This window comes from Macaca fascicularis, chromosome 17 (genome assembly GCF_037993035.2).
Source record: "Macaca fascicularis isolate 582-1 chromosome 17, T2T-MFA8v1.1".
Lineage (NCBI taxonomy): Eukaryota > Metazoa > Chordata > Mammalia > Primates > Cercopithecidae > Macaca > Macaca fascicularis.
The window spans coordinates 68277541-68300890 of record NC_088391.1 but is presented as its reverse complement, the minus strand read 5'-3'; the positions used below and the strand labels follow the sequence as shown (position 1 = coordinate 68300890).

Here is a 23350-nt window from a genome sequence, read left to right as displayed (position 1 = left end):
ATGGGAGCCCCTCTAGGTAGAAATTATGGTCTGTAATTGTAATTTCTTATGCTTAACTAGGAGAGATTGAGATAAAAAAAATAGTTGAGTTAGGACGTAAGGCTGCAGGACTTGTATAATTTACTTTTTAGTTAGAATACCAATTCTGTGTATGTGTGAGTCACACTGTATTATAGTAATTGTGCTACTTAAGTTCAGTATTGTGAGAGAAAACAAAAGCCTGGATAAATTGTTTACGTAGGTATGCAGGTTTTGAATAGTAAACTGTAGTTCAAATTAAATTGCATAAACAAGAACAATGGATTCTTAGGCTGTTTTAAAACATCAGGATTGGTGAGTATTAAATAAAATATCAGGCATTCTTAAGATAACCTTTTGCAGCATAATTAACAGAGTCAAAGGGGGATCTTTCAAAGAAAATTAAAGAAGATCAGATAGCCCAAGTGATTAATACTGAATTTTCCACCAAGTACTGACCTGTCTGCAAACAGGGTTAACATGGGTTATGGAGCCAAACTGCTGGGGTTCAAACACCATTAAAATTACTAGCTATGTGACACTGGAAGTTATTTGACACATCCATGCCTCAGTTTTGTCATCTATAAATTGGGGGTTGCATCTACCTCATAGGGTTGTAGTGACAATTTAAATGAATTAATGGATGTTGAGTGCATGAGAGAACAGTACCTGGCAAAAAGAAGTGCTCAGTAAATGATATATATAGTTATAAGTGTCAGGTTAGGTGCAAACAAGAAAATGTGTAGGTGCAAATGAATTTGAGAGGAACTCGTCAGTTTATTAAAAAAATTATGCAAGCAAATGAAACTTCTAGAGAATCAGTGCAATCACCTGATGAATGAGAGATGAAGAGAAAGGAAGAAGTGATGAGATGCCTTCATGCAGAGGCAAGCAGATGCTATGGGTGGGGAGTGAAACTTTCAGGTGATATTTTTTGGCAGTCATTTCCATGACATGAAGGATTGACACTGAGGACAAAATTAGTCTCGTAAGGTTTGAGGTGATGGGATTTGAAGGCAAGTGGGAAATGTTGGTATTTTTGTTTTCCTTTTGATCATCTCTGTACCTCAGCCTCAAATGCTGCTGTCTAGTATCCTAGTTTGCTTCCTTTCTTTGTTCCTCTGTTGCTCCTAAGCATGTGGCTGTCCCATTCCTTCTCACGTGAGGTTTCTGTCTCTCCTACTCTTTTTTTTTTCTTAACATGATTAAGACAGTTTTTAATCTGTTGTTGAAGTGTTGTTGTAATACAGTTTTATTTTTCCCATTCTTGAGTTTTAAAATTTAGTTATTAATAAATTGAGTTTGACTGTTATATAGATATTGTCACCCTATTTTTGCTTTTTGCGTTTGTTTTTGTGTTTTGCGGATCAGTAATCATTGATATATTTAAAGGAGCTTTCTATTCCCTGAATGCTTCTGGAACATTAAGTTTTTTACCCAGCTCAAACTGTCAGTAAACTCTACATCCTCTAAAACTTTACAGATTTTACACCTACATAATTTTTATTTTTATTTTTGTTTTTATTTTCATTTTGAGACAGAGTCAGGCTCTATCATCAGGGCTGGAGTGCAGTGGCATGATCTCAGCTCACTGTAACTTCTGCGTCCTGGACTCAAGCGATCATCCCACCTTACCCTCCCATGTAGCTGGGACTGCAGGCGTTTGCCACCACCCCAGGCTACTTTTTGTATTTTTAGTAGAGATGGGGTTTTGCCACATGGCCTAGGCTGGTCTCGAACTCTTGAGCTCAAGCAATCTGACCGCCTCAGCCTCCCAAAGTACTGGGATTACAGGCATGAGTCACCATGCCCAGTGCATAATTTTTAAATAGTAACAAACACTTAGAATTCATATTTCCCATCTGAACCCATTTGAAGCCAGTCATGCCACATTATTAAAAGATTTAGACTTACATAGGATCATTTCTTTCTTAATTCAGTATATATTTTTTGAATTTGTAGCCAGCATTGTATTAGGTCCTGAGAACAAAAGGATGAAACATAATTCCTGCCCTCAAGAAAGCATTGTCTTGTAGGGATAAGAACCAGGTCAATAAATATTCTCTAGTGCCTTAAGGATTGATAGGGAGTGCTAGATATAGTGGAACACGTTAGAGAAAGGACTCAACACTGGCTGAGATAGAGCAAGAGAGACAGCAGGAAGCTAAATCATGAAGGGCCTTATGTGCCATGTATTTCAGATGTTATCTCGTGATTAGTAAATATTGAAGATTTTAAGCAAAAGAATATCATCAGACTTGCGTGATTGCATCGGACTCACTACCCTTTAGTTATGGATATGCCTTACTAAGACTGGAGTAACTTTGTAAGTTTACTCCTGTTAGTAAAGCATATCCATAACTAAAGAGTGGTGCGTGAGACTGGAGACAGAGGAACCATTTAGGCAATTATTGCAGTTGTCTAGAGAGTGTTAATGAGGGTTGGAATTATGGTAGTGACAGTGTTTTGAATCTAAGAAATGTTAAGCAGAATTGACAGGAATTAGTAATAAATTGGCTCTAAAGGCTGAAAAAGAAGGCAGAATATAAAGTTATTCTTTAAGGTTCTGTGTGTTGAGGCTGTTGACTGAAAGAGGGAAAACTGGATGAGGAACAGTGCTTGGCTGAAATGATGATCAAGTTTAGTTCTGCACATGCTGATTTTGAATTAAATGTCAGGGGTCCAGTGTGTGCTATGTAGGGCTGAAGTTTGAAAAATAATTGCCAGCTAGAAATATAGATTTGGGAGTTATCACTATGTAGGCACAAGTTGAAACAAATTTCTATGAGAAATGGGAGGGAGTGGGATCAAGAACATTGAAAAAATAGCTTTGAAAAGTTGAAAAGTTTTGAAAAGTTCTCTTCCTCTGAGTGTGAAGAGAAGGGAAGATGGTAGTAGTCATAGATAAGTGTGTTTTTTAGACAAGGAACTCAGAAACTTCACACTCATACTTTTTTTTTTTTCCCTGAGATGGAGTTTCACTCTGCTTGCCCAGGCTGAAGTGCAATGGCACGATCTTGGCTCACTGCAGCCTCCACCTCCTGGGTTCAAGTGATTCTCCTGCCTCAGCTTCCCAAGTAGCTGGGATTACAGGCATGCGCCACCATGCCTGGCTACTTTTGTATTTTTCGTAGATAAGGGGTTTCTCCATGTTGGTCAGGCTGGTTTGCAACCCCTGACCTCAGGTGATTCACCCACCTTGGCCTCTCAAACTACTGGGATTACAGGCGTGAGCCACCGCACCCGGCCCCACATTCAGAATTCTCTGCCTTAGCCTTCTCGTCCTCTCCCTCTGCTGCTGCCTCTTCCCCCTCCCTTTTCCTCTGTCTCTAGAGTTTTAAATTTTTTATTACTTGTAGATATTATCACTGTACCAAATATTTGCTTTATACAAACAATTTTACAAGGCAGTATACTTCACTCTGTGGTAATATGTAAATATAATTTTGATTTCCTTTTGACCTTTTTCAAATATATAAGTATTGGAAGTGATTTTAGGACTTTTAACTGAACAAGATACGATTTTTAAGGGTAAAGAGTTAATTATTAAATCCAAATGTGATGTAACTAAACTTTTATGATCACACTTATTCATGAAATAATAAAGTCACATTTGGAAATACATGGTTTGAGATGGGCAAAATAAAACCTTGAAATTATATATCATTTTATATCATTTTTCTTTGGCCAAATATATTTTTATCTTACTTTCCTAGCATATTAGACTGGCTATATCAGGTAATTATTTTGGCTTTATGTTTATCTTTCAAATATAATAGATAACCTTCAAAATTTAATTATTTGAGAGCAGCAGTAAAGATAAAATTCAGTAAATTTACAAAAGACTTTTCTGAAGAGAAGTGTGAAACCGTGTGTTGGGTAATTAGTTATAGTTTGTTATCAAAAGTATTGAAGCTTCTTGTGCTCTTTTATTGTTGTAATTATTATTTTTCTTAAGTGTCACGTTTATTTATTTTGCTAATTGTATGTATTTATTGTAGATAATTTGAAAAATCAGAACATTTTTCTAAAGAAGAATGAAAAATCAGAAGTAATATTTGAAATCCTGTTAACCAAAATATACCCCTATATAAATATTTTTATTTCTTTTGTCATTTTTTCTAGGTACACATTAAAATATGTTTTTTATACACAAATGAAATAATACTATATTGACAGGACTATATTTTTTCTGCTTATGCTTCCTTCCTGATACTGAAGGAGGGAGAAATATATGTTTTCACTGACTATAAGACTTCTGTTTTAAAGTCTACTTTCAAAGTTCAAACTTTTGGTAAATTATTTTATACTTAGCCAAACAGCAGAAAAAAACTTATTTAAAAACTTGTCTGGTAACTGTGTGCAATAATAATCCATAGCTAAATATTAAAACTTCTTTAATAGTTGCAGAACGTGAGGTTGATTTTTGTTGTATATTGAATATATGTTCCTATTCTGAAAATGAATGTTTTCCCATTTGTTAAACAAAAAGTCTACAGTGAACCAAGATGTAGATAATTAGTGAGACTTCCACAGTGTTTAACCCAGACAGATGAAGAGTTCTCTATCATGATCATTGTGACCAAAGTTTTATGGGCCAGTCTCACTAAAACTGGCTGGCTCTGTTTCTAGGCAGCCTACCCGAGTTGCCTATTGCCATTCACTTATTATTACACCTTAAACTTACCAGAGAGATCAAGAACCTGTTCATTAGGTAGACTTACTGTTTCTGGCAAGGTTCAGTAATTCCTTTGTCACTATAATAAATGAACCTTAGCCAAAAATGTCATCTGTGAAGAATCCTCTTGGAGTTATGAAAAATCATGGTTGGTAGCAGAGTAAGCAATCTGAAAGAATAGCAGAATATAGTAGTCTTCCATTGGCTTGAGAATAGAGCACCACATTTTGTACTTTGGAGATCTTTGACTTCAGATTTCTCTTTCCTGTAAGTACATAAGCAGATACAAACCTTGGACAGCATGTTTTTATTTTCTAGTCCATTCCAGGAAAAGAAACTATATCAAGTGTAAAAGTTTCATCACTTAATGTGTTTAATCAATTGAAACTCGCTATGCAAGTTCTTCTGTAATATTAGTTATAATCAAATCTGTTAGGATTTTATATAACTTCTCTAAAGATAGTCCTCCTAGTCATTTGACTTCTCAGCTATAGCTGTTGTTTCCAGAAAACTTGTAAATGTTAATCAGAACTACAATTGACTTACCTTCAGCTGATTTACCTCTTGTCTAGAAAATGTGTTTCTGAGATGCAGTGGTTTTTAGCAAACAACTTAGTGAATAATTCAACAAATATTTAATGTATGCCTACCATATGCTAGGTAATTGGCTAGGCATGAGAGGTATTAAGCCATTTAAGACATGTTCCGTGTGTATTGGAAGATCACAGTATAGTTGGGAAAATGAAAACAAAAATAGTTACACTATAATGTAATAAATGCTGTAACAGAGGTCTGTACTGAGTATGAATTATATACATGACTAATTTACCCTGTTAGATTATAAACTCTTAGAGGACAGGGTCTAGTATACCTTCATATTTCCTAAAGTGAGTTTGCACAATGTGAGTGCTTAGGAGGTATTTATGTAATATGTGAATTAATGCAAAAATATCAGCAGAGAGATTCTTCCACTGTTGTGTTCAATAGAATTAATGGTTTCAGGAGTTTCTACTAATTAGTCTTATTTTGATTTTTCTGTTACTTCTCCAAACAATTTACTTAATACTTCCTGAACTGGTTCTCAGAATGTTGACATTGCCTAAGAAATGGAATTTGTCTTTTATCAGTCTTGTGAAGGTATATCCTTAACTCATTCTTTGCAATTTGCTCTCTCAATCTTTAGTAACAGATTTATCTCTTTTGCTGGATATAGAGTCTGATTTTTCTTGCACCTGATGAGGAATGGTAAGATAATTAAAGGAAAAGTACCAGTGATATTTTTAGCTAAGCCGTTTTAAATTGTTTTGTGATCATCCTACAAGAAGGGATATCACCTATAAATAATAATATAGTGATTGTACCATTATAGAAAAGGCTAAGATGAAAAGCTCCTTATAAAATCTTTTTACTGTATGTGCTATGTTGACTTTATTTTTGGTTGTAGGTAACAATTAACATGACTTTTGACAAAAAGAGTACTGAGTTTTCCTTGAGTACAACCAAATGAACTTTGCAAATTAATACAGTTTATTCTGAGTGAATGCAATCTAGTCTCTAGTTCATTGTTATAAGCCATTTTCATGATGTTTTATATGGCTCCATTATATACATATACATATACATATACATTATCATTTGCTGTGGAAGTAACTTGTACCAACTAAACTGCTTAGAAAGTGTTACTAGCTTACCTGTCATAAAGTATATATATTTTTTCCTTTTAAATAGATTATTGAAGTTGGCCTTTGTGAAGTTTTTGAATTGATCAAGGAGACACGATTTTCTCACCCATCCCTGTGTCTCAGGAGTCTCCAAGCCCTGCTCAACGTGCTGCAGGGCCAGCAGCCAGAAGGCCTCCAATCTGAGCCACCCGAGGTCCTAGGTAAGAGCCAAGACTCATTCAGTGAAGCATTTAAAAGTGAATATAGTTAATAATAGAGTATTATACACTTCAAATTGTTAAGAGAATATTTCTAAAGTTCTCACTACAGAAAATGTTAAGTACTTGAGGTGATAGATGTTAATTAGTCCACATTTTATTCATGAATCACTTTATATCCTATAAATTTATACAATTATAAATTGTCAATTTGCAATTTTTAAAAAGTGAAGAGCATCTTTTATGAAGCACACACAATAGCCTATAATGTAGTCTTTATTTAATTGTGGTATGGAAACAGCAGGGGTATAAGTTTTAGAGTATTTTTTTCTGTGTTCCTCTGAAGTTATGGTTTAAGAGTTGAAGTTCATGCACACACATTTCTCAATTAGCATGATGAAGCAGGGGGCAAACAAAACATAAATCCCTGAAATCCAGAAATAATCCTCAAACCTTAAGGTCACTATTAAATTAAATCGTTCTTATTAAACTTTTGGCCAAAATAGCTAACATTCACTTTCTCTAACTTGTTACTCTCAATAGTTTTGAAAAACAGGGAAAAGGAAATAAATGCCACAAACCCAAAACAGTACAATTAGTTTCTAAATTGAGGGGACATTTTTTTTTGTATTCATCATAAATAAAAATCTATTTGTGTTATGGATTAAACTTCTGACTTAGCAGCTTTCATTAAGTAAATAAAATGTTTGCTTTTCTTAAAGTGTGTTCCGATTCTTGCCTTTCATATCAGTGACCTAGGCTCGACATGTAATACTTTAAATAAGATAAGAGCTTTTACTCAAAAGGTAGTAAGGAATAGAAATATAGATGGAAGCATAATTTTTAGCTTGTTAATTGCTTTTTTTCTCCGATGCTAACTATGGGTCTTTAAACTGTCTAAAGTTTTCTAGATCCTTCTAGTATTATAGGAAAATTCTCTGAAGTACTAGATCTGTGGTTCTCATTATGTGGTTCTCAATTCGCATTAGCATGTATCAGAGTTATCGGGGCCTTCCCTATGGTGTTTCTGATTCCATAGACTTGGGGTGGGGCCCAAGAATTTGTATTTGGAGTAAGTTTCTTGGTGATGCAGATGCTGGTTTGGGGACTACATTCTGGTTTAGACTAAAGCTTGGTCCTTTTTTTTCTGCTTGGCTGTTTGGATTTTGTAGGACCCACCTGTGAGAACCAAATTGCATGAACCTAACTACATGTCAGATTTTTCTTTTTTTGGTCGCATGTGGTGATTCAGTTTTTGTGTTTGACTTGTTTGTTGGTTGGTTGGTTGATTTTAATGGGAGAGAGGATGCTGGTCATTAAAACAAGCTGAGGATTTTTTAAACCATCCCCCTCACATACACAGTTATTAAAAGCTATTATCAAATAAAAGCTGTCATGTTGACAAGCAGGCGCCGTGTTGGTTATTGTTAAGATAACACCATTGATCATATTAATATTGTGAAGTGCTGCTTGACTGGACAGCATTTTACTGAAGATTTGACTTATTTTATTTAACAATAGTTTGCTGGGTTTTCTTGGCTTTGGTTTTGTCAGTTAGCAAATAATTGGAATGTTAAAATACCCACTAAGACTTGTATGTCATATTTCCTCCTTTGAACATGTTATTTCTCTCCTCCTAAGTCTTCTACCATTCTCATGTCTTATGTCAATTGTTAAATACTTTTCCTTCGTATCCGTTCTGTATATACTTTCTTTCCTTTATTCTTTTAAAACTAGACTTGTTCTTAATACTAGCTTTGAAACATAATGTGTGCTTTAGTCTTACTGTCTTGCATCAAAACTTTCACATTGGATGGGTGTGGTGGCTCACGCCTGTAATCTCAGCACTTTGGGAGGCTGAAGCAGGAGGATAACTTAAGGCTGAGAGTTTGGGACCAGTCTGGGCGACTTAGACCCCTATCTCTGCAAAAAAAAAAAAAAATTTGGTCATGGCAATGAGTGCTACTCAAGAGGCTAAGGTGGGAGGACCGCTTGAGCCCAGGAGTCTGAGGCTACAATGGGCTGTGATTGTGCTACTGCACTGCACTCTAGCTGGGTGACAGAATGAGACCTCATCTCTACCAAAAAAAAAAACCCCGAAAAAAATCCTACAAAACCCAAAAACTTTTCACCTTATTAATCTGTTTGTTTTTATTTTCTTGTTAAAAGTTTCTAATTCTGCTGTGCTGCCTTTCGTCTGTCTTCCATCCTTTCAGTGTTTACTGCTGATCTCATCACTGCTTTGGCTTATTTTTCTATGTAAGGGATTTCTTATCACTTCATATTTTCTATTTTGTTAAATTAGCTCAAAGATAAAAGCACTGATTTGGTTCTTTTATAATAAATTTCTGTTGAAACTTGCCTCTCCTCCTTTTTTTAATCTAATATCCCAATCTTACTGGTTATTCTTTTTTTCCCTATTTGGTTATTTTCATGTTATTCATGAAAATATGTGTATATTTATGTAACTCTTACTGTAGAATATCTTGATGATTAGTATACACCAAGCCTCTTCTCTTTGCAAATAGATTTTGATTTTTAAATTATTTATTTAAAAATGTATTCCCTTCTGTTTAGTTAGATTATATTCTCAAGTATTCACTGAAATGTAATAGCACCCCCTTTGTTATGTGCTAAGAATGTATGATACCATTGCTGTTATTATGGAACTTAGCATCAGATATGTGTATAATTACAAGTGTGGATAAATTGTATGGAGGAAAGTAGAAGGAGTTCTGAGAGTCCTTTTTTGTTTTTTGAAACAGAGTCTCGCTCTGTTGCCCAGGCTGGAATGCAGTGGTGTGATCTTGGCTCATTGCAACCTCCACCTCCCGGGTTCAAGCTATTCTCCTGCCTCAGCTTCCTGAGTACCTTGGACTACAGGAGCATGCCACCATGCCCAGCTAATCATTGTATTTTTAGCAGAGACAGGGTTTCACTGTGTTGGCCAGGCTGGTCTTGAACTCCTGACCTCAGGCAATTTGCCTGCCTTGGCCTCCCAAAGTGGTAGGATTACAGTCATGAGCCTCTGCACCTGGCCGTGATTCCTTTTTTAACTTAAAAAAATTTTTATTTACTTATCTTTAGGGACAGGATCTCACTCTATTGCCCAGGGTAGACTCAAACCCTGGACTCAAGTGATCCTCCTGCCTCCACCTCCCAAGTAGCTGTGACTATAGGTATACACTGCTGCACCCAGCTCCCTAAAAGCCTCCCTGAAGATGCGACATTTGAGATTTAGAGGGTGAATAGGAGGGAGTGAACTAGATTGTAAGTGCTCCAGGTAGAAATAACAGCATGCAATAAGGCTCTGAGTCAAAAGGAGAATGCATGAAAAGAAGAGCAATATGGCTAGAATGTGGAGAGTGAAGGGAACAGTCTTGTGACAGGTGAGGAAAGAGGCAGGGACATGTGGAGCTTTACATGCCATGTTAAAGAATTTGATTATTGGGCTAGGAGGAATGGAAGGTCATTCTGTATTTCATTACACTAAGAATATTGTTTTTAAAATAGCCTGTTTTCTTAAATTATTTGCTTAAATTATTGACTGTTTTCTTTCCCTGGAATCTTAACCTTTTTGAAAGGGTAGAGACTTTCTTTGTCATGTTTGCCAATACCCTAATGTAGAGTAGTTGCTAATGTGCGAGAGTTCAGTAAATATTTGCTGAATAATCAACAGATGTACTCGCTGAAGGGTAATAATTGGAGGAAGGATGGGTAGATGGAAATATGGACAAACAGGGGTAGATGAAAGGATGGAAGGAAGGATAGCTGGAGGAAAAGGTAGAGGAAAGGATAAATGGAAAAAAAATGAAAGTATAGGATGTGTACAGACAAGTGAAGAGAGGAAGGGAGAAAGAAAAGAAGGAAGAGGAAGACAGAAGGGAGGAAGGAATTAACAAAAGAGTGAAAGAATTTTAGGTAGACAATTAGATGTTTGGTTTGAAATTCTCCCTATTGGGGCAATAGCGAATGGTAAGAGATAATTTCTTAACACTTTTTAGTCAAAGAGATGATGATAGCATGGATTGGAAAGATGGTGATGAGATAGAGAAAAGTGGTTATCAGTTAGGATGTAAAATAAACAGGGCTTAATTTGGGATTAGCTGTGGAAGATGAGGGATTGGTAGGGGCTCCCTAGGTTTCTGTAAGTTACCAGATAACCCACAGGTGGCATTTTAGTTTTTAGAGAATTGCAGTACATTACTCCTCTTTCTCTTGTTCTCCTCCCTCTCTCCCTTCCCTTTCCCTCTCTTCATCTTTCTCAGTTTTCTGACTCTCTTTTTCTCTCTCCATCTGATTATTCACTCTGTAAGGATTTTTAGATCTCTCTTCTATGGAAGAAATACCCAGATGTCTGTTGATTGAATCTTGGATGGAGGTGTTCAAGGAATTTTGTGTGGAGACCTCTGCTGGTTTTAAAACATTTGTGTGTGTGTGTGTGTGTGTGTGTTTCATCTTCACCACTAAATGACTTTATGATTTAGGAAAAATCTTTTGACTACCCTGTATCTCAATTTCATTGTTAAAGGAGGAGAATATCTGTCCTATTGACTTGGAGGTTTTTCTAGGGTATAAATGAATTACATCCTCTCTAAGTGTGAATTGCTATTATGTTAATGATGTAGCCAATTTTATATTAAAGCACATTATGGCATATGCTTTATGTTTCTGTTACTTTGAAAATATATACATAATTTCCTGGACACTTAACATCTTAAGAAGCCTCCTAATCTAAAAGGTAAAATAAGTATGATGAGTAGTCTGTTACTTGATAGGATGAGTTTCTTGAATATGTGAATGTCTCTAGGCAAGCTTGTTTTAAAAGACCTTAGATTTTCTCTTTTTACTAAGAAAAACAAGGAGTTGAACCGAATGTTCTTTAAGGCCCTTGTTACATAAATATTTCAACTTTGGGGGAAAAGAGTAACTGGAAAGAAAGTAATGCAAAGTAATTGTTCTAGATTCCTTAAATTTTGTTTATAATGAGACTAAAAATAAATAAATATAGGCATATAATGTTCTGTATGTTGGATGAATATAATTGAATTCTATTTATCCACAGAGTCTCTCTTCCAGCTTCTTTTGGAAATCACTGTTCGAAGTACTGGGATGAATGATAGCACAGGACAGTCCTTAACAGCACTTTCCTGCGCTTGCCTCTTTAGTCTGGTGGCTTCTTGGGGAGAAACAGGAAGGACACTTCAGGCCATCTCTGCTATCCTCACCAACAATGGAAGCCATGCTTGCCAAACTATTCAGGTATTTCATATTTATGTCTGCTTAGAAATTTGTAAGATGACAAGTTACAGTTTCATCTCAATTTCTGTCAATAGGAATTCTGCTTTTTCACACTCATTACAGTAACTTGATCTAAGATTGATACATAAGTAATCTACAGTATTTCAATTACATGATATGTATGTTTAACTCTGAAGCTTTAAATATAATAAAATGAATTTTGGCCAGACCTCTTAAATCTTTAAGCTGGTCTTTGCCTTAACACTGTAGCCTTCTCTTTCCTTGCTGTTGTCTTACTCTCTGCGTTCTCCCCTCTTCCCATCTTTCCCTGAATTTTTTAGAATGGAATTCATTCTTAGTTTTAAATATCTTTTCTCTGTTGAAAGAAAAAGATATGGTATCCATCTGATATATTTTTGATTGGTTGATTATATGATTTTTAATGAGTTGATTTGTTTCTGAGTTGCTTCAGCTATGTATAAAACATTTTAGGCTTTTAATATTCAGTTGTGGAACAGACAAGCTCGTCACCATTTTAGTAGTGGGAAAAATAATCCTTCTTATAGGCAAACTTGACTTAATTATTTGGGAAGGCTCTGGAAATTGAGAAAGAAGTTAAGATTTTAAGACCTGACTGTCTACTCTTCTCTGGCCCCTTGGGCAACCCCAGAGCAAGTGGAAGGGCTGCCCCAATCCTGTTATTAGCAGACCAAAGATAGCAAAAGGAGTATATTGGTCATTTTCTGTCTTATTCAGTGATCTTGAACTCCCCTTGTCAAACAAGAGCCATTCCCTTACTCTGGATTTCTGCTCTTTTCTTCCTTTCTGCCTTGCTTGGAATCCTTTTGTCCCTTTTTATGGTCCTTAATTATTTTGAAGTTGCTCTAATACAACTGTGGTTTTCAAGCTGTGTTCTGTAGATGTACTTTCAGGGTTTGGCAAATGTTTAATTTAAATATATGTTTAAAATATACAAATATTTTAAAAATTGTAATAAAATAATGCAAACATTCAGATACTATATACCAGATTTTAATAGGATAGTGCCCACCAACATGTGAGCTTATGAATTTTGATATGATTTGCTTTTATGTAGAGACTTAGGAATGCCATTAGAGCTCATAGCAGGAGTACGTGAACTATGTTCATGGAAAGCCTCCCAGAGGATATGAGGTGAGATCTAAACAATGGGTTGAAATTAGCCAGGAGAAATTGTTGGTGTTGGTGGTGTAGAGAGAGAATGTTCTAGGTATCCACATGCTAAGGCATGGAGGTGAGAGTAAGAGTGGAGTATTTAAAAGCTGAAAGAAGTTTAGTATAGCTATAGCATAGAGAGCTGGCAAATAGTATACGCACAACATAGAGAGCTGGCAAATAACAGAGACAGGACTCGAGGGCTTATCTGTCTCCAATATTTTCAATCACTAGACAACACAAAACTACTTGATCCTCTGAATCAGTAGCTATGGTTCTCTACAGACCTGCCACATCACTACATCCCCAGCTCTAGCTGAAATATATGTTTAAAATATACAAATATTATATTTGTATATTTTATATACCATATTATATTTGTATATTTTATATACCATATTAAAGCCCATTACCTTAACATGACTTACAATGCTCTTCATGATTTGGCCTTTTATCTACCAGCTTCATTTCTCAAAACTCGCCTGACTGTTGGTAGAGGGAGAAAAGCTTTCCCTGATGATGTGTGCAGTAGTCCATTTTCACACTGTTGATAGAGATGTCCCTGAGACTGGGCAATTTACACAATAAAGAGGTTTAATGGATTTACAGTTCCACTTGGCTGGGGAAACCTCACAATCATGGTGGAAGGCAAGGAGGAGCAAGTCATGTCTTATGTGGATGACAGCAGGCAAAGAGAGCTTGTTCAGGGAAATTCCTCTTTTTAAAACCATCAGATCTCGTGAGGCTTACTCGCGATCATGAGAAGAGCACAGGAAAGACTTGCCCCCATGATTCAGTTACCTCCCACTGGGTCCCTTCCACAACACATGGGAATTCAAGATGAGATTTGAGTGGGAACACAACCAAACCCTATCAGTGTGTATAACTATTCACATCTCAGATTTATTTTGGCACCCAACTGCATATTACTTGTCCATTTCAAAAAGCTTAGCAGAGAGTTTAAAGCAAGGTGGACATGGTAGTACTGCAAGGTGCTGTATTAAAGGAGACTGAAATCCTTTCTGGAGGGTTGAACTCTCGACTTCAAAGGTTTTCTGCAGATAAAACACTGTTTATTGCATTTGAGCTCAGAAACAAATCAATAAAAAAAGTACATGGAAAAAGGCACCATTATTGAGAATTAGCAGAAACAAGTATGGTAGAATCAATCCTGCCAAATCCTTAGATATTGAAATTATTTGATATAGAATGTGTATGTGTATGAATATATAAAGTATGGTTAAAGTAATAAAAGAAAATACCAAAAGTATGATTAAGGAGTGAGAATATAAAAAGTAGTCAGACATTAGGAAAGAAAACAAATTGAATTCCTAGAAATGAAAAACCAAACAATTACAATTAGAAACTTAAAATGGGTTAACTATTGTATAATATGATTGAAGGTGGAAATGGCAAACTGAAGGATAAAGAGGAAGGAATTATCTTGAATGCAACAGAGTGACAAGGAGAGAAATATGGAAGATAAAATAAGAAACATGGATCAAGAGTGACAAAATCTAATGTAATACAGTCTGAGTTCCACAAGGCAATAATAGATTTGTGGAGATAGAGTACTTGAAATAATGGCAAAGATTTTACAGTATTGGTGAATGACATGGAATCCCAAGAGTAAAGAGTTCTACCTTGCTTGAGATTTGCTTCTTATAGATGAACTTTTAGTTGGTACTTTTTGCTGGCATGCGAAGTATCATTCTGAACAATTTATTGTCTTATCAATGATGATATGTTACCAAAGTATCTTTGTTTTGTGTTTGTAACATTTTAAAATGTTTTTTCATTTTTTTCTTCTCTTTTGGCTAGGTGCCAACAATTCTAAATTCGCTACAGAGAAGTGTACAAGCAGTTTTGGTGGGGAAAATTCAAATTCAGGACTGGTTTAGTAATGGCATTAAGAAAGCAGCTTTAATGCACAAGTGGCCATTAAAAGAAATATCTGTTGATGAAGATGACCAATGTCTACTTCAGAATGATGGATTTTTTCTTTATCTGTTATGCAAGGATGGATTATATAAAATAGGCTCTGGATACAGTGGAACAGTTAGGGTAATGTGCTTTCTTACAGTTCCTTAATTATACAGAGTTATAACCATAACGAATTGTGTTCTGTGTGTTTCTAGTTTCATTTCTAGAATGTGACCTAATTTGGGTGTAAAAATATTTATTTGAAAACTATAATTGAAATACAGGCGTTAAATGTCATTCACCCATTTGTATTATTTTTCATTGACTGTTGATTATGAAACCACTGATAGACTAACTTTTTTGATTTTGCAGGGCCATATATACAATTCTACATCCCGTATTAGAAACAGAAAAGAAAAAAAGTCTTGGTTAGGGTATGCTCAGGTAAGAGACTATCCACAATAAACCAAAATTTTCTTATCTTTTAAAACATGTGATTTGTCCTTGTTTAATCAATAATGTCACTTCTATTTAAACAAAAATGATATAGTTTTACTAATATGGCCATAACAACTGAATAGTGTAGTGTAAAGAACACTGGCTCAGAACTCATAAGAGGTTCAGTTTTAGTTCTGGCTCTGCTTATTACTAGCTATATGACTGGACAACTCATTTAACTTATTTGGTCCTCTGTTATTTAGCTTTAAGATGGGATTAAACATACCTTCTTTAGAGTTCTTGTTTAAGTGAGTCTCTAGATAAGAATTGAAGACCACCTTTATCATTAGCACTTTTTTTTAAAATTGAGACAGAATCTCGCTGTGTCATCCAGGCTAGAGTGGAGTGGCGCAGTCTCGGCTCACTGCAACCTCTGCTTCCTGGGTTGAAGAGATTCTTGCACCTCAGCTTCCTGAGAAGCTGGGACTACAGGCCCATGCCACTGTGCCTAGCTAATTTTTTTTGTATTTCTAGTAGAGACAGGGTTTCACCATGTTGGCCAGGCTGGTCTTGAACCCCTGACTTCAAGTGAGCCACCTGCCTGACCTCAAATGAGCCAAAGTGCTGGGATTACAGGCCTGAGCCACCCCACCCAGCCTGATTAGCATGTTTTAATTGGAAATGTGTACGTGTCCTGAGGCCAAATTAGGGTTTCTTACTAGAAACTCTTTCATTTTAGTCTAGTTTCAGTACTTTCTAGGAAACAGTGTTTGGCCTGCTCAGTAGACAGCTACCTGCATGGAGAATATGCAAAGAATCACAAGAGAGAAAAGCCATGGGCTGGTGTGTCTTTCTTAATGTTGTGATCTTATCTCCTGACCAACATAGCCAGATAGGTGTCACCCTTTTACAAGGTCAGCAGCCAGATGGATACATTACTCCTCCTCTTATGGAGAAAAGCAAATGAAGGATGGACAAGAGGGACTAGAAATATTTTTTTCCATATGGTACCCACCTGAACAGTGAAACCCAAGTTCCCTTGTATAAGGATAGAGAATAAAGATTTCCCTGCATGCCTGCCTTGCTGAGCTCATGAGATTTGTTGTCAGGATCAAATGATAAAAGATATTTGAAACTATTTTGAAAACTATGGAAATTATTATTGTTGCGTGAAGAATAATTCTACTATATCAACTGTTGGGGAGAATTTGGAATTAAAATTTTTTTTGGTGCTGTAGTTTCACTTTTGTCACCAAGGCTGGAATGCAGTGGCACGATCTCAGCTCACTGCAACCTCTGCCTCCCAGGTTCAGGCGATTCTCCTGCCTCAGCCTCCTGAGTAGCTGGGACAAATCCCAGCCTCCCAAAGTGCCTCAGCCTCCCAAAGTGCTGGGATTACAGGCATGAGCCACCGCCCCCAGCCTGAAATTAAATTTTAGATAACAAATTAGTTTCTCAGTAATTGTCGCTTAAAAGTTGAACTTAGCTTAAAATATGTCATTGAATTTTTATTTGCCACTCTACTGTGTTTTATCTAAGAAATAATGCCGTGGAAAATATTTTATTATAGAAGTGTGTTCAGTGACATATCACACCTTCTGAAACCACTGTGCTATTCATTTTCAAATAGCAAACTCAATACTTGTTATTTTTCTTAAATTATTTGTTAAAGTAACAGTGATCATTTATATCATTTACTTGGCTAGTGATATGGTCATATACAAAATGTTTGTACCTGTACTGTCCTGTTTAGTATACCTAATTATGTTTCTGGGAATATGTTAAATCAATTTTCAATAATGACTTTTCCTCTAAATGAGAGGAATGTTCTTATATTTTTAATCTTTAACATCTTTTAGACATCAATATTGATGTATTATTGTAACTCAAAAACCTGTAATATGGAGTTGTATGGCTGCTTTTTCTGCTGAATTAGTAATAAATATTTTAACAGGAAAATGTTTTGCTGTTATCAGGGTTATTTATTATATAGAGATGTGAATAACCACAGCATGACAGCCATAAGGATAAGCCCTGAAACACTGGAGCAAGATGGTACTGTAATGTTACCAGGTATGTTTCAAGTAGTCATTTTTTTTTCCACAAGCAATTTTAAGAAATGTGCATGTTAGGCTATTTAGACACATAAAGAATGATTAGCAAGGGATAGTGCTTGCTTATAAAAGGGTTTTAAAAATCTTGACATACAAAGCATTTTATAGTCTATGTAAAGTTAATACATATCAAGACAATAGACATAGAAATATAAGTTTTAATATTTGTTTTCAAAATTGGCCAGCTATGGCCTAATCTCTGACCTCACCCCACCACGATTTTCTTAGCTGCTGAATTAGTGGAGTGATGTAACTGTGTTGCTCTTAATAAAATCAGAACTCTGACTCTCATGTGATCCAGTATAAAGAACCTTCTGTTTATTTTTACTTTAACAACACTGCAGTTGAGTTTTCCTCCTTTATTTTATTTTATTTATGTTAAAGAGGTTTCAGAGACAGAGTTTAGGGTGGATCAGGAATTTTTTTAAAATTTCATCATTTATGCTTCTTATGCTTCTTATGCTTCTTAATAATGCTTTGATAAAGGTCTTTGGACATAGTTTATTTTGCTTTAATTTTGAGGCTTTTATATATTCACTTAAATCACTGCTAAATTTTCAGGCAGTAGGTCTCAAATTTTGTCAAATGCTGGAAAAATGCATATTCTTTATTGTAAGGTCTTTGAATTTGCTTATAATGTTGATACTTTCTGAAGCTGTTTATATTAAAATCTTGAACGTCTAATGTGTCTGTCAATAATTTCATAGTAGCAATATTACTTGTAAGCACTTGACCATCTGAAAGTGAGAGCTACTTCTGAAGAGTGCGTTAAGAAGAATAGCTGCTCCTGGGCTGCATGTTAATTTTTAAATATAATCTTAATAACTTCATAAAACATTTATTGGAACCTTAATACCTATACATAGATACATATTAGTGTACATGACACTATGTTAAAGTAAATACCACATTTCATGTCCATTTCAGAAATAGAGCAGCTTTGGAAAGCGGTTGACTTAATAAAATCATTTTGAAAATAGCCATCTATTTTCAGATATGTCAACAGTTTTTTGTTTGTTTGTTTGTTTTTTCATTACAAGTCCTGGGCCATGTCTTTGGTCATAATAACAATAATGATAATAATAATATTAAAAAATACTTTTGATAACATGCACACTCCCTGCACATATTTATACATATATTAAAAGTAATCATGTTTGTTGTATAAAAATCATATGAACTAAAAAGAATGAATTGAAATAATTATAATCCCACTTCCCATATATAAACACTATGAACATGTTGGTAAATATCCCTCTCGTATTTTTCCTGTGTGTATATGTCCATACTTGTAAAAAAGTGTGATCATATGCTACATATTGCTTTTTTAATCTATCTCTTTCACTTAATATTCTGAAAATATTTCTAGGTCATTAAATAGTCTTCTACAATGTCACTTAAATGTTACAAAATATATTCCATTGATTAATGTTTGGGAATGAAAGCCTTCCAGTGTTTTGCTATATAAATTACACTGTAATGAGCATTCCTGCTGTGCTATCTTTGTGCCAGTCATTTTAGGATAATGATGTAGAGGAAAAATTCTAAATTGACACATGCCCTCCGCTATAACTCATGGGTACTAATATCAAGGATTTACTTCTGAGAAACCCTGCACATGTAATAGAGACAGTGACTGAGAAGACAATTTGAAAATATCTGCCTACAGCTGTTTTATTTATTCTGCCTTGATAAAAAAAATTACTCAATGTCTTTATTCAGTTTAAATTCCATTGCTTCGTTTAACTTCTGAAATGCAACTTTGAACGATATAAGCGTGGCTTTCTGTGTTTCATAAGTGTGTGCTGTATTAGTGGTGAAGAGTGAACCAAACTTCGGGAAGATAGTCCCGTATTTGTCTTCAAAACTGGCAGACATTGCTTGATATATTCCTGAAGATATGATCTTAAAATACTACATGATGGATAAAGAAACCATAAAGAGAAAATCTTGAAACCACGTGGCAGAAGACTCCTCCCTCAAGCCTGAAGAAGCCTTTTGTAATTTTCTCATTTTTTTGACCTGGACTGAATTTTCATCAAATAGCACTTTTTGTTTTTCCTGGGTAGGGATAGCTCCGCTCTGTAGCCTTCCAATCAAGGAGCAGAAGTAAATTGTCAGGTTTGTAGATGGTAATGAATACCATGTTTCAAGTTGACATAAATCAGGTAATTCCCTGAGCTTCATGTTCCAGCTTGTCTTACAGTATAGTTTATTTAAAAAGTATTTCAACCTAGTTTTGACGAGCTTAAAACATACTTTTTTCTCTGATAATTGTCATTTTATTCTTTAAACCTCAGCTTATCTTACAGATTGTATCTTTATGTCATTTTCTCCCCATGTCTGGTGACAGGTTGCCTCAGTTCTGAGGCTTTTTGCTACTCTTCTTGCGCCGCTTCACTCCTCACCCCTGCATTTATCTGAAATTATAATGAGTTTTTCTTCTTTGCTTTTTAGTTTAAAATCTTACTGCTTAGAGCTTGAGAAGCATCTTTCTTGCGCCTCTTTGTGTTCTGTACAGTGGACTAGGAACTCTTTCTTTTGATTTCTCCTCTCTTTGATTACCAAGTCTCTTGGGCTACCAGTGGGCCTTGTCTCCCAGTTTCTATTTCCAGTTTGTGATCCCTGAATTCTCTATTTGGTAAGGGTCTGCCTGTGTTTTGCATATTTATGATAAGGAAGTATGCTAGTATGAAGCTCCTGGGCAAAGATAAAGAATAATCTAGCTTATTCGGGTGGGCTCCATTACTGCATTCCAAAATCAGAATTTTATGTTTTATTGATTCAGGTGCAACTAGAAATGAAATGTTATTTTTTGTTTTGGTATTGTGATTAATGGAGAGATTCATCCTAGTTCTCTGCAGTTATTTTGGGAAGTATGTGTGTGTGTGTGCTTTTAACTTGCTTGCTGAAAATTTGTTTTTCCAAAAGGATAGAATTTATACTTAGATGTTGATTTTGCTTGTAGTTTTGTGTTACTTAGTAGCAGTCACTAACACATGTTCCTGTGGTCCTTCTGTAATACTGGTATCCCTTGTTACAATTGAGCTTGTGCATTATTTTGATCAAAGTATGTGGTGTACTATTTTATGGAGATGCATACAGTATTGATGAAATACGGTATTCTAGCCAAGATACATGACTGCTTTGAGATAAAAGTAAAAACGTAAGCATGTATTTGTCTGCTCTGTGTTGGACAAATATTTAAAAAGTTTAGAGCACACTAAATGCTAAAAATGCTGTGAATAAACATAGAATTTCTAAGTGGGAAATGCACAACTGGTTATGAATATCCATTTTACAAAGCAAGGGATATCTAGTTGGGCACAATAGACATCAAATACAGAAGCTTTAAGTCTGTATTTTTCTGTGACACTAATGACTGTGATGTATGTCTGAGAGTAGAGTGTTGCCTCCATTGCATGTGATTGTATTGAAATGATTGTAACCAACATTATAGTTTGTTCATTGTGGTGCATGTTTACTATCAGACTATATCTAATACTAACTCATTTTGAAATGAGGTGGGATCTCAGGTCCTTGGTTATGGAAGATTTATAAATATAAGCAAAAATGTAATAAGTATGATTAGTTGAATTAATCTGCTAATTTGTAATTCTTTATTAAAAAGCACAGTCTCCTTTTGAGTTTAAGTTTATCCTTATTGCGTGGAGAACTCTCATTTTGACTTCAACAGAGGAGTAAATTCATTTTGCAAGGTATTTGCTTGTATTGTAATATAAATACTTTTTCTTCCTTTTGCACAGATTGCCACACTGAAGGTCAAAATATTTTATTCACTGATGGAGAATATATTAATCAGATAGCTGCTTCAAGAGATGTAAGTATCCTGAATCTTAAGTAACTAGTGTAAATTGAATTTCTCTGCCTTAAATTATTTAGCTTTTATTAGATAGACTGTAGAGCCTTGAACGACCTCTTTCTGTAATATAATGCTGCGGATGTTTTATTTTTCTTAGGATGGCTTTGTTGTCAGGATATTTGCCACAAGCACTGAACCTGTTCTGCAGCAAGAATTGCAACTTAAACTGGCTAGAAAATGCTTACATGCCTGTGGTATCTCACTATTCGATCTGGAAAAGGACTTGCATATTATAAGTAAGATAGCAAATCAAGTGTTTTCCCCGTATTTTAATTTTCAATTTTTAATTCTCTTAAAAATGAATTGTGTTTTCACCAGTTCAGTTTATATTGTAGCAGCTGTTTTGTGTCTGTTACTATTAATATAAAGGATAATTTTGAATTAATATGAATAAATAGGAAATGCGGCCTTTAAACAAAGTACAATATTTGAAGACCATTCTAAGGAAATGACTAATAATTTCTCATTTTTGTTTTGAATAGAGCAAAAGAAAATAAAATTTAATGAGAATTATGGATGGATATTGGTGAATGCCATTAGTTTATATGCTGCATCATTATTCAACTATTTAAAAATTTGAAAACTTACGTTGTAAATGTCATTACAACAATATGCATAGTTCTCTCATTGAAATTTTTTAAGTTTTTACTTGAACAGATTTTCAGGGTAACTATAGAATGGTGTTATAGATTGTGACAGTGGTAATTGGCCTTACACACAGGTCAGTAATCTTTCATTTGGATAGAGAAATGCAGATAACCACAGAGTATTTCTTCGGCTTAGATTATTTGCTGTTGTAATGTTGTAAAAGTAATTAGGATCATGAGTTCTCCTGAGAGTTTTAGTTTTGGCTTGCCACGCCACTCCAGGTTTAATAGTGACCTTCCATAACTTGTAGGGTTCTTTGCAAGATCCTCCTCCTTTTTTGACTGTTATCTCATTATATTTAATAAACTTGGCATTAGTGCTTTACTTTATATATTCTAATTTTGTAGTATTTTTATAATTCTTCCCTAGAAAAATATCGAATTGAAATTACATATTTAAAATTTTAAAAGCCCAGAAACTAATTAGTAGTTTGTATAGTTGGACAAAATCATAAAATGTAGTATATATAAAGTTACAATTATTCATAGTTTTACAATTTGAAAATATGCATAAGGATCTGTGTGTATATGCATTTTATATATATATATATAAAATATATATTTGAATTCATGGAGTAGCTATATAAGATGTTCTTCTGTAGAAAAAGACATAGGCAGAGAATCTGAAATACTTTAATTCAGATATCTGCATGGCATTGTTCCAAGCTCAAATGACTGTGTCTGGACTAACCTCTCCAACCTTTATATTTGCTTATTTGTAAACCAAATGGTATAGTTGAGGAATCAAATGAGATAAATTTTGTGAATGCATGGTACCTAATAAATGCTCAATAAAAATTTGGCCATTTTTACATTAATTCAAGGAATATTACTGACATTGAATTTTTAAAATTTTTTGTTGTATATTTAAAAAATTAATTTGTTACTGGTTTGGAACAAGAGAAACAGATTATGATAGCTTTATCATTCCTTGGAGTACTATACCTATGGTTAATATGTTTAAAAATTTGAGTGTATAACATTTTGTCATCCTTGTTTTTTAGTGATTTTGAATTGACATTGCAATCACTCAAAATAGTACATGTTGTGTTTAGAATTCTTCATATTAGAAATGCAATAGTATTTATTAGTCTCGTATTTCAGGTACAGGATTTGATGAGGAGTCAGCAATTCTTGGTGCAGGACGAGAGTTTGCGCTAATGAAAACAGCAAATGGAAAGGTAAGTTATTCTCTTTGGATTAAAAATTAGCATTCTCTGATTTAAGAGATTAAAGTACAATCTGTTGATTAGTTTATATAGTTTGCATCTTTAATGAGAATAATCTTTTAAATTTTGATTTAAAATTATTTTTTATGAGATAAAATTTTATTCA

The 23350-nt window shown here is 34.7% G+C and overlaps 1 protein-coding gene across 34 annotated transcripts in view; it reads left to right on the top strand.

Annotated features, from left to right (window-relative positions):
* Positions 1–23350, top strand: part of MYCBP2 (MYC binding protein 2) — a 286627-nt gene that overhangs the window by 44003 nt on the left and 219274 nt on the right. For all 34 annotated transcript variants that reach the window (XM_074021188.1, XM_045377006.2, XM_074021199.1 and 31 more), the window contains exons 4-11: positions 6425–6578; positions 11641–11837; positions 14832–15074; positions 15306–15377; positions 17348–17444; positions 21253–21326; positions 21466–21604; positions 23120–23196. In XM_074021188.1, the coding sequence (XP_073877289.1) occupies positions 6425–6578; positions 11641–11837; positions 14832–15074; positions 15306–15377; positions 17348–17444; positions 21253–21326; positions 21466–21604; positions 23120–23196 (1053 nt within the window). The remainder of the gene's footprint in view (positions 1–6424; positions 6579–11640; positions 11838–14831; positions 15075–15305; positions 15378–17347; positions 17445–21252; positions 21327–21465; positions 21605–23119; positions 23197–23350) is intronic.